The sequence below is a fragment of the Cajanus cajan genome, chromosome 7 (genome assembly GCF_000230855.2).
Source record: "Cajanus cajan strain Asha chromosome 7, NIPB_CcT2T_4, whole genome shotgun sequence".
In the NCBI taxonomy this organism is placed as follows: domain Eukaryota; kingdom Viridiplantae; phylum Streptophyta; class Magnoliopsida; order Fabales; family Fabaceae; genus Cajanus; species Cajanus cajan.
This window is the reverse complement of record NC_138523.1, coordinates 57,573,021-57,585,789: the sequence shown is the minus strand read 5'-3', so window position 1 is coordinate 57,585,789 and position 12,769 is coordinate 57,573,021. Positions and strand designations below refer to the sequence as shown.

The following is a 12,769-nucleotide window of genomic DNA, read 5'->3' as shown; positions in this document are numbered from 1 at the left end:
TTGAACAATATATCTATTATTTTTAACGTACTTATTTCTTTTCCGACTACTAAAAAGTATTAAAAAAAATAAGTAATAAATAATTTAAAAAATTAAAATATCAATTATTTTCTTAATTCTCGTACATAACCTTAAAAAAATAATAATAAAAAAGTAATAGATTTGATTTCAAATGTAAAACCTGTAATATAAACTAAATACAATAAATATATATATATATATATATATATATATATATATATAATTTTTTTTTTCTTCGTTAACGATGACAATAACATAAGATAAAATTTAGAACTTTATACATGTTACTCGAATTCCACACCATTAAACTAATCCTATTATTAAGTTAAAATGAATAATTTTTAAAGCTTAATAAATTAAGAAAAAAAATGAGATATATATTTTTATATTGTTTTGTAGCGGCAAAGATTAAATTATAGATTATTTACATAAACTATATTATATAGAATGAATCCATCATATATAATAAATTATTATTGGAGAATGCCAATTACGACTCTAATAGTAGGTATTTGTGTTGGATTTGGCTTCTTCCTTATTGGATAGCCTAGGCCGAGGACCACTATATATATTTTGCTTCATCACCTCATTTTGTCTTGCACGCCTGTCGCTATTGTTACTTTTTACGTGGTTCAAATAATTCTGACTTTTTATGTCTTAATTTGATACTTATTTTACCTATTTCTTTTTTAGAGTTACTTTATTACTTCTTATTTCCCATTTAATGACAAATTGTGACTTTGGGTATAATTTTTTTTTTTATAACTAATAACTTTTTCCCACAGCTAAAACTATAATTATAAGTCAATAATTTTCACCTATATCAGAACGTACCAAACACCTTAAATTACAGTCAAGATTATCGTATTTTTTGTTTTTACATGACATTATAATGGTAGTTAAAAATACTATCATGACACTCTCAAATATGTCTCAGACGTCTCTTCAATTAAAGATAATAATGAGTTAATGACATTACTATATACAAAATAAATAATGCTAATGATAAGTGATAACATGGACCCAAAAAAAAATAATGATAAGCTATGAAAATAAATATAATAGAACTAGGAGAGCTAATTGTATTTGACAAAAATATTTTTAATTTGAAGAGTAACAATAATAATGAATTAAAATAAAATACTCACCACATTCTTTCTAACACGTTTTTAATTATCTTAAATAAAATTTATTAAAAATTATAATTTTATGACTATCATAATCTATCTATTTATAATATAAAAGTTAAATTACTTTGTATTACGTTGACATGTCAACTTAAAATATTTCTAACATATTGTTATGTCAATAAAATTGTTTATGTGTCATTCTGAATTACATCTGCATAATAACTATAAATCTCTCTTTTTATTTATTATGTCATTAATTTTAATAAATAACAATTAAATATTATTTATTATTTTCTATACCTGACAGTTTAACAATCATCATTTATTTGTATTACCTTGACATGCCAGTTAAACATATCTTTAACATGTTGTCATGTCAATAAAATTGCTTATGTATCATTTTGAATTATTTTTACATAATAACTATAAATTTATCTCTTTTTACTTACAATGTCATTAATTTTAATAAATAATAATTAAATATTATTTATTAAAGATATGACATTACTATATACAAAATAAACAATGCTAATAATAAGTGATAACATGGACCCAAAAAAAATAATGATAAGCTATAAAAATAAATATATAAAAAAATCTTACATATAATAGAACTAGGAGAGCTCAATGTATTTGACAAAAATATTTTAGTAACAATAATAATGAATTAAAATAAAATACTCATGACATTCTCTCTAACACATTTTTTATTATTTTAATTAAAATTTATTAAAAGTTATAATTTTATGAATACCATAATTTATCTATCTATTTATAATATAAAAGTCGTTACTTTGTATTACGTCAATACATCCGTTTAAAATATTTCTAACATGTTATCATGTCAATAAAATTACTTATGTGTCATTCTGAATTACCTCTACATAATAACTATAAATCTCTCTTTTTACCTACTATGTCATTAATTTTAATAAATAATAATTAAATATTATTTATTATTTTCTATAACTGACATTTTAACAATCATCATTTATTTGTATTACCGTGACATGTCAGTTAAAAATATCTCTAACATATTGTCATGTCGGTAAAATTGATTATGTGTCATTTTGAATTACCTCTACATAATAACTATAAATCTCTCTCTTTTTACCTATTATGTCATTAATTTTAATAAATAATAATTAAATATTATTTATTAAAGATAATGACATTACTATATACAAAATAAATAATGCTAATGATAAGTTATAACATGGACAAAAAAAAATAATGACAAGCTATGAAAATAAATATAAAAAAAAAATAATATTACATATAATAGAACTAGGAAAGCTTAATGTATTTGACAAAAATATTTTAGTAACAATAATAATGAATTAAAATAAAATACTCATGACATTCTCTCTAACACGTTTTTTAGTGTCTTAATTAAAATTTATTAAAAATTATAATTTTATGAGTACCATAATCTATCTATTTATTTATAATATAAATGTCAAGTTACTTTGTATTACGTTAATACATCAATTTAAAATATTTCTAACATGTTATCATGTCAATAAAATTGATTGTGTCCTTCTGAAATATCTCTACATAATAATTATAAATATCTTTTTTTACCTACTATGTCATTAATTTTAATAAATAATAATTAAATATTATTTATTATTTTCTATAACTAACATTTTAACAATCAATATTTCATTTCGGTTAATCTACATAATAACATTCAATTTAATTTCATATTTAAAGCCAAGCTACTTTGTATTACGATGACATGTGACCTTAAAATATCTAACATGTTGTCATGTCAAAAAATTGATTATGTGTCATTGTGAATTACTGCTACATAATAATTATAAATCTTTCTCTTTTTACCTACTATGTCATTAATTTTAATAAATAATAATTAAATATTTTCTTATTTTCTATAACTAACATTTTAACAATCATCATTTACTTGTATTACCTTGACACGCTGGTTAAAAATATCTATAACATGTTGTCATATCAATAAAATTACTTATCTGTCATTTTGAATTACCTCTGCATAATAACTATAAATCTTTCTCCTTTTACCTATTATATCATTAATTTTAATAAATAATAATTAAATATTATTTATTATTTTCTATAAATGACATTTTAACAATCAACACTTCATTTCAATTAATTTACATAATAACATTCAATTTAAAAGCCAATTCTATATAAATTGTTGACAATTCCTCAAGATGAAAAGTCAATTTTGATTCAAAATTTAAAGAAACACAAACCAAAAAAAAACAATTCAACAACCTAACACAAAAAAAGACAAATATTCATCTAAATAGTGATCTATATTCATTTTAATATTATTTTTATTTCATTGGTGATTTGTTATTCTGTAATCAATTTTTGACTTCAATAATAAATTCTTATTTTTATCTACATTCACCTTAATTTCATTTTTATCAAACTAATTTTACGTAATGTTTATTTTTATACATAATGTCAATACTTATTTTTAATGATTTTTTTAATATAAAAGTATGAACACAAATTTCATATCTTTATATTTTAAAATAATAATAATTATATTATAAAATTTTAATTTATATATATTAAAATATTATATAAAAATATAAAAAAAATTCAATAAACCGCACAACGCGAATATAGTTTATTTAATAAATCTCTATGATCAAAATTTGTGATTTCGATATTAAAAAGAACATTAAATACGACATCGTTAGCCTTTTATCAAGATCCATAATCTCATTCAGCATTACTTTCAAACTGCCAATGCCAATAAAGATAATGTGCTCCTACTTCTCACACGTGGAGTTGTTCCCATCACTAGAAAATTGGCCTTTTGATTTGATCATGGGCTTCTCATACCAATCTACTTTCTGCTGAAATTTCACCATCAAATAACCGCTTTCTTGCCTTGATTGCCTGCATTAAGCAAAATCAAAATGGTATCCAAACGAGGACTTAGAGACCTTATTGTCCTTTATTAAGTTCGTGAAACAACAGTAGTAAATTACTAGATTTACAAGTTTGGTGGTTTTGTGAGAAAGGTTAGAGAGGATACATACCTGCTGTTCCCAATTGATGCAAATTGTTATGGTAGAAAATAGAACACATTGAACAAAAGCACCGACTTGTATTCCAATCCAAAGTCCTTTTCCTCCAAGTTTTGCCAAAAATGCCAGTGAGGCAGAAGCTGGAATCCCACAGAGATAGAAGGCCCCAAGATTGACATAAACCCCTATGTGTTGCCATCCACAACCTCTAGCAATTCCTGGGCCAAAGTATTGTAAAACGAATTGCGATAATGTTTCTCTTCTATATTAAATTTAACTAAAAATAATTAGACAAGAGGAAAATTTACCTGCCAGGACACCTTGTATGCTGTCCAATATAACAGATATGCAAACCAAAGGAGCCATGACAGTGACATAATCTACAACTTGCTTTTCATTACTGAAAACATAACCAAAAACATGGCGACAAGCAAAGACGGTTCCACTGACTATAGCTGTATCCATAACAGCAAAAGACATTGCAGCCAACACAGCAACACGAGCAGCATGTGGATTCCCACCTCCTAGTTCATTTGAAATTCTTGTGCTAAAATTAGAGAGGGGAAAAGATAATTAGTTTAGACATATGTCCAAAGGTAAGAAGCTATATATATTCTTAGATTGTGAGCTGTAAAATATTTAGAAAGAACATGTTTATGATGTCACCTTGCTGCAGCAGCAATTCCAAAAGGTATTGCATAGAGAGTTGAAATGGTGTTGAGACTGTAAAAAAATACAAAATCTCAATCTCATAAGACTGTTAGATCCTGAGTTGCAGTTCAAGGAGAGCCAGAAAAGTCTTACATGTTGAAATGGAAAAAAAAAAAAAAGAATGTAGCAAACATACCAAATAGAAAGAACTGAAGTTTCAAGTTGTGGATTTGGTAACAGCCCAGACAGCAAGATAAGTAGCTCAAATGACCACCACTCGAGGCTACAGTCATCAGCATAAAGAAAATATTACATTGTAGCAATTTTTAGAATAGGAAATAACTCTATCACAAAATCGATTTATAAGGTCACTTATATATACTATTTAGTCATGTGACACGAGATGTCCAATATCTATAATTCGATGAAATTAATATACACAACTTCAAGTGAAGAGGAAGATAAATCACCACATCATTACTGCAGAAGGGACAGCAAAGCGAAAGAACTCCCAAATTCCTTGGAATAGCTCCATGGAAATTGGGGTACGGGTTTTTGCACATGCAGGAGAGTATCTCATGTATAATACAAGAAAAATCACATTTAACCATATTGAAATGCTCATTGCTAATGCTCCACCAACATTGTTCAGTCCAGTCTTAAACACCAGAGCCCAACAAAGGGGTATGTGGATACAAAGAGTGACACAAGAACTTATGAGCATGGGAAGAAGCAAACTTTGCATTTGAAAGTATCGAACTACCGGTCCCAGAACTGCATTTGCAAAAAGTGCTGGAAGAAGCCAAATTATGAATTTTCCGGCTTCATGTGCAATTAGAGGATTCTGGCCTATGAAAACTAGTATCTTTTCCATGCTGATCCAAAGCAAAGTCAGGGGAACACAAACGCATATGAGAGAGAATATAGCGGTATATGTTTGCACTCCAATTTTTTTATATTGCTGAGCTCCATATGCTTGTCCACAAATAGTTTCCAGTCCACTAGCCATTCCCATCTGTTAGCATGTGCAAATTACGAATGCACCAAGTTAATGGGGGAATAAAATCTTGATGATTTTGAGCAAGCTAACTGGTTAGAAATAGTTGGTAAAAAGACAAACTAAATCAATCTAGACGCGAGCATTCAATTTCATTTGGGTCGATTTAGTGCTTTAATAGTACATTATAGCATCGTTGAATTTGTACTTCGTAAATTAGATCATAATAGTGAGGCAGACAATAAGAATTAGGATAAGAAGGGAATTTTAAAAAATTTACTTTACAAGTGAGATTTTATATCTCAGTCGTTCATAAAATGATTACTTGTTTTTAATAACTCCCATAAATGACGCAAACAACTACCAAGATTCTTTTGCTGTATACTTATGTAGTCACTGTGTGGACCATTATGGCTGTGACTTGTGTAGACCAAGATGTTAACGAATGAAATGCAAGTATATATATAAAAGAGTAAATCACACTTGCAGGTCCATGAGATCTTACATATTTTCATATTTATTTGAAGCTTTAAGTAATCTTCCTCGCAAAAAGTTGGTATGACTCTTAGGATGATTGATATAGTATATCCAAGTAGGGGAATCATTCCCATAATTAGTTTTGTTGGTTGAATTAGATTCAAACTTAACTTCTTAAGATAATATCAAATTCAAAAGATATACTAATGATTGTTGATCTTTGATGGACTCAACAAGTCATCAATTATCAAGTTGTTACTAAACTAGTAGTACTATATGCAAATCTTCGATATGATTAGGTGTGTTCAAGATCTTACATTACCTAATTATATGAATTAGAAAAGATGATCACCTTACAAACCAGTTCTTCTGTTCTGATAACTGGGTTAGGATTATAACCAACATTCTGAAGAATAACTTATAACGATTTTCAAATTACTAAGTGGATTAGTGTAATATCTGACAGTGTTAATGTAGGAGTAAGAAAAAGGAGGAAATATGTGGAATAAAGTTGAGAAGGAAAGTAGAGTTGAACTGACAAGAAGACTGAAACCGGTGACGGTGGCGAGAGAGATGGCTAAGGCGGCGGCGGAGAGATAGAGGTCATCGTTGAGGTGACCAACCATCATGATTGTGACAACCTGCAACAAATACTGTGAAGCAGTGACAAGCATCATAGGCAGTGCTATGTGAATGATCCTCTTCATCTCTTGGCCAAAACCACCCCATGTCACTCTCTGCTTCTTCTCACTTTGTTTACGTGATTCTAATAGACTCTCTTCCATTCTTTTCTTCCCAAACAAATCCACAGACACACACTGCGATGGACGGAGATTGGAGTCGGTGTGAAAGATTTTTCTCCCTCCCTCTTAAATCTCAATTATATATCTCATTTTTATATTCGCATTCTTTTATTCTTTTCTCACCTTTTTTTTGGTCAATTCTTTTGGTCAGGTTCGGGGACCACAAGACAAGAGAGAAAAATATGGAATACATTGAAATGAGAGAGTTGCTATGGTAGCCTCACAAATGGAAGAGTTTCAATACATTTTTCTATGTAAATTCATAAAAATTTTTAAAAAAATTATTTTATTATAAAATAAATAATCTAAATTATACTTATAAAATAAAAAGTAAGATAAAATTATAGAGATTAAAATTATAAGTTTTCAATAATATTATAAAATATTAAAGAAAAAAAAATTAATAAATAGTAGAAATAAAAAGTTATTAAAATTACAATATAGAAATTCAAAAATTTAAGACAAAAAGATAAAAAAAATATACTTAAAAAATTATTAAAATTAAAATATAAAAATTCAAAAATTTTAAGTGAAAAGATAAAAATATACTTAAAAAATTATTAAAATTAAAATATTTAAATATATAATAATATTAGTAACAAAATATATATATATATATATATATATAAAAAAGAATATTTGTTTTTTTTAGAAACTTTTACCCTTCAATTTATTTTATCCACTTTATAATTTTTAAAATTACTCTACATAATAAAAAATGTGAAAATACAATTTTAGTCTCTATAATTATACTTATTTTACTTTTAATCTTATAATCCAAAACAAATTTTTTTAGCCTTTATTTTTTTTTAAACTAATTTTAATCTTTGTAGTTTAAGATGTATTTTTTAGTCCACATATCTACCTGTTTTAGTCATTTTCTTTAATTTCTTTATAACTGTATCTCTTTTATATTGAATATAACAAAGGTTTTAAACTTTGTAATTTAGATGTTAAATATTTTTTTTCTTCTGAAACTATCTTAAATTTGATTTCTTAATGTTTCTTGTGACATTAATTGTTAAAATATTCATTGTTCAATTTTTTTTAAGTTACATTGTCAAAGTTAATTAACTTGAGTGTAAATCATCAAAATATGACAATGTCACTCTTAAAAAAATAGAATAATTCTAATAAAAATAAATTCAATATTAGAGATATGAAAATTAAAATATTTGTCATGTTAACACAAAAAAGATTGTGATATAAAAAAATTCACGATAAAGATTTTATATATCATATAATTAAAAAATAAGTATAAAAATTAAAAATATCTATTTAATATATAAATATTAATAAGTAAAATAAGTGAAATTATAAAAATTAAAAATATATTTTAATCTTTTAAAAAATTACTCTATCCAGTTACTTTCAAAATCTCTCAAAAATAAACATGTTGAAGAATGTACCTTTTTTCTCAACTAACACTAATAATGGGGGAAAAAGTAATGTACCTTTTTCTCAACTAACACTAATAATGGGGAAAAAGTTAAGTTTGAAATAGTTCATAGAGAAATTTGTAAACAGTGTATCCAATACACATTGAAATGAAAAAAAAGAGAGTAAAATATGAAGCTAGGAGTAGATAATTTGCGATAATAGTGAACTTGTTTGTTTAAATTTAAAAACAAGTATTTTTAAATAAATATTTTTTAAAAATAAATAAGAGTTGTTTCATAAAAAAAAATTAATTATTTAAAAAAAAATGACAAACACATTCAAAAGTAAAGAAGTGTTTATCTTAATAAAAAAAGAAACACTTTTATAGGAGAAAAAAAGTTTAAATAAACAGATTCAATATTCATATTATATATTGATTTTTTTTTATTACAAATTAATTTATACATAATATAAAGGATACTTTTTGATAATTAACTTTTTAATTTCCATTTTTATTAGATACTTTTATCCTTTAATTTATTATATTCACTTAATAATATTTTAAATTATTCTCTATAATAAAATAATTACTCAATACAATTATTTATTTTCAAAATCTCTCTCTCTATATATACACTATGTGCGTTTTTTTTTTTTTTTTTTCTGCTAGCACCAATAAAAGAACAAGAAGTAAAGTTTGAAATAGTTCACAGAGAAACTTGTTAACCAATTGCACAGATAGTGTATGTAATACGCATAGAAATTAAAAAAGGGGAAATAGGGAAAGAGTGAGTAATTGAAAAGGTTAAAATGATGAAACTAGGAGTAAATAATTTGTAGGAATAATATTCATATTATAAATTTATTTTTTATTATAATTTAAAAAATAAGAATAGTTTATAATTATACATATTTATGATCTATTTACACAGGTTAGATAATTTTTTTTTTATAATTTATAAGACGAGGCCTTTTAAACGGGGCAACTACTCCCACACCTTTTTATTTGGATTCATTATTTATTTTTTTTCAACATGAAAAATTTTACATTGGTGATGCATGAAAGCTGCCCTTAATTCAAATACAATGGTAACTTAAATATAGATAAGGGACACGCTTATCTATCAATCACACAACATCACGTTGATGAAAAAAAATATATACTAAAATTATGTCACTTCATTTTTATTGGTATAGTATGTCAAAATTTAAATTTAAACTAAGATTGTAATTTTGATAAAATTAGTTTTCCCAAAAAATATGCATTTTAACCTCTTGTAATTTATAATCCGTGATTTTAGTCTTTTTTTTTTTTACTTTTACAATTTTAGTTTTTTTATTTTTAAAATTAACCAGATTTATTACAAAGGAAAAAAATTAAGTAAATTTACTGCAAAATAATAAATGTAATAAAAGTCAGAGCGACTATATAACCCATAAGGCTTCACTTTTCTTTAAGAACCAAAGTCAGTAAGCTATTTGACTTATTTTATTTACTATATTCACATTATAGTGTATATACTGTATAACATTATTACGTAAGTTAATGACATTTTTTATTTAATATTCAATCTTTATTATTTAAAATTTTAAATTTAAAGATCATATAAATATTATAATATTAAAATAAATAATATAACATAAGTGGTGTGATAGGAAAATAATAAAAAGACAGGGATATGGAGATGTCAGATCATGTTTTTAGAGTTGGTATTTTCCAAACAAACGTCAAGTCCCTCGTTTGTATTATCCACCACTATGTGCGTGTTAATTGTTTATAATCTGCAAATCAACATTTCTTCCTTCCAATCCACCCAAATGTGATCCGTTCATGGACTTTTGGAAACTTTTAATAATATCCTTGTGCACATAAATAAAATAGACACTTCATTCTTATAGAAATTTCATGTTAAGTAGAATATAAAATTTAATGTCATACTTAAAATTTTGAAGTTTTCCTATTTAATGAACTAATTTTTTGGATTGGACTCTCCTTATTCTAATTTCTTCCGGAATCTAGATGGAAAAAATGAGAAAAACAAATATAGAATGAAAATAATACTTGATTTGATAAAAAGTGTAATTACAAGATGATTGTTAGAACTTTATATAGGTTAATTACTAACTACATCTCTAATAAAATTCAAGTTCAATGAAATTTTTGTGGATTTCCCATTGTCTTAGTGGGTTATCCCTCAAGTAGGGATTTATGTAAAAGAAGCAAAAGAAAAAGGTGTAATTTTGTTAATATTTATTTACTAATAACAGTACATTTCATAACTTTTATATAAAAAAAATAAAACTATTTTATATGTTATAAAATAAAATAAATTTAATGTACAATCATTGAATAAAAGACTGTCTAATTATAAATCTCCTGTTTATTTAAAATTTAGCATACCTTATCATTAAAATGGTTTCGAAACTTTTATGATTGAATTAATTACAATCATTAAATTAATTTTGACAATTCAAATTACTTCCTTGTTGACAATGCATGCCACAAACACCGGACAACCAACAAATTAAGTGATGACATAAACATATATTATTAATATTTTTCAAAATCAATAAATTTATTTTTTTATTTCATTATTTGTATATAAAAAAATAATTAAAAGAGAGCTTTAACTCTTTCAGTCATGGGTTGAAAATTTTTCACCCATTTCCGTGAAGATGAGAAAGCAAGGGCACTGTAGACAAAAAAAAAAAAAGAAAAAAAAAAAGGAAAGCAAATGCAAGGATATATTTCAAAAGAGAAAGTAGAAATGCTTCCACCTCACGCACTCAACACAAAACCAAACCCTATAGAGTCAAAGAGTAAATCTTGCATAATCACTAAAAGTTTGACAATTCATTTTAAAAAAATCTAATGATAAATTAAATTTTTTTTTCCTATACCCCTGTTTTACATCTTTCCCCCGACAACTTAACAAAAATATTTGACATATTTTTCCTTTCTATTGTATGAAAAAAACCATCTTGTAATTTTATCATGTAATGTGTCTCTTATCATAATTTAAGTTTCTAAAAATGTATTGTTTCTATATATAAATATAGAACAAAATGAATGCCAATTATTTAAAATTATTAGTCTAACGACATTTTATTTTTTTGTCAAATTGTATATAACAAAGATGAAACTTATCAATTGCTATGCATACATTTTTTGGGCTTTCAAACTTTGTTGGACAAATGGGTTTGTTGGGCTCGAGTCTAATTTTTAGACCCACAAAAAAGATTGGACCAATGTGATTTAATGGATCAAACGGGCTAAACCATGCCTGATAAAAATTAGACAAAAAAAAATTAGGTTTCATGATACATACACTTCCCAAAAAAATATTGATCTTATTCGGCCTAATATTTCTTTATAGATTATATATAAAATCATTAAAAAATAAATAAAGTGTGATCTGATGTGGCTGACTTGATGGGTCAATGGCTATCATTTTTAAATTCTTAATACAACTAGGATTTGTACATTAAATTGAGAAAACATGTTTAAAGTGAGCATGATTCATTTTTCTCATCACAACAAAATGTAATAAAAACAACATTTATAATCCATTATTATTGCTAGCACAAAATAATTTATAACTCCATTAACAAAATGTTGTAATTGTATTCATTGTTAAATTGATGAATCAAGAGTAATGATATGTTTATAAAAATTGATATATGTGTTTGTGAGTGCACATATGTGTATGTGATAAGTGAAAATTTTGAACATCTTTAAATGCATGTCAATAATACCTTAATTATAAAACAAGTATAATTAAAAACGAAAGTAAAGATAAATAGTGAAAAAATTATGATTTCCTATTAAAAATAATTTTGCAATTCAAAATGTGAATGGTGCATTAAGATTTATTAAATTAAATTAAAATTTAAAAAATAAAATGTAAGAGATCACATGTCAAGAAAATATAATAAAAATAAGAGAAACACATATAAAAGTTGAATTTGTTGTTAACTCTTGAGAGGAAGTGGAGGTGATATGGTTGTGGGCCTTGTGGCTGTGAGAAGATGAAGTAATGTAGTGGAAGAAAAAGTATGGATGTGGTTGTAATGACAACTCTCTTAAGTGGTAAGAATTGAGGGGAAAATGAAAAGTTCAGAGTTTCATTCTCAAGTGTGTTTTTGATTTTTTGTAATTAATTTTTTATTTTGATAATTATAGTTTAAAAATAAAAAAGAGTTGTGAAAATTGAAGTCCGGGTCAAAAGCCAAAAACTAGAGAATCGCGAAGGGAAGACAAAAGGCGCTCCACAAACG

At 25.3% G+C, this 12,769-nt stretch overlaps 1 protein-coding gene across 2 annotated transcripts; it reads right to left on the bottom strand.

Annotated features, from left to right (window-relative positions):
* Positions 1 to 3,748: 3,748 nt before the first annotated feature.
* On the bottom strand, positions 3,749 to 7,197 carry LOC109817190 (protein DETOXIFICATION 12). Of its 2 annotated transcripts, none has more exons than XM_020382408.3 (7): positions 6,848 to 7,197; positions 5,305 to 5,849; positions 5,031 to 5,117; positions 4,850 to 4,906; positions 4,492 to 4,730; positions 4,196 to 4,401; positions 3,749 to 4,052 (listed from the first exon to the last, which is right to left on the bottom strand). In XM_020382408.3, exons 1-7 carry the CDS (start codon positions 7,091 to 7,093, stop codon positions 3,990 to 3,992), a joined length of 1,443 nt encoding a protein of 480 aa, XP_020237997.1. In that variant the 5' UTR covers positions 7,094 to 7,197; the 3' UTR covers positions 3,749 to 3,989. The 2 variants fall into 2 exon arrangements, with proteins under 2 accessions (XP_020237997.1, XP_029126495.1); XM_029270662.2 differs by lacking the exon at positions 6,848 to 7,197 and adding an exon at positions 6,661 to 6,820.
* Between the last annotated feature and the right edge of the window lie 5,572 nt (positions 7,198 to 12,769).

Coding starts and splice junctions, on each gene's coding strand:
- LOC109817190 (XM_020382408.3), bottom strand. CDS start 7,093: ATGGAAGAGAGTCTATTAGAATCACGTAAACAAAGTGAGAAGAAGCAG. Junction 5,118..5,304: donor CCTTCTGCAGTAATGATGTG/GTGATTTATCTT, acceptor TGATGACTGTAG/CCTCGAGTGGTGGTCATTTG. Junction 4,731..4,849: donor GGAATTGCTGCTGCAGCAAG/GTGACATCATAA, acceptor CTCTAATTTTAG/CACAAGAATTTCAAATGAAC.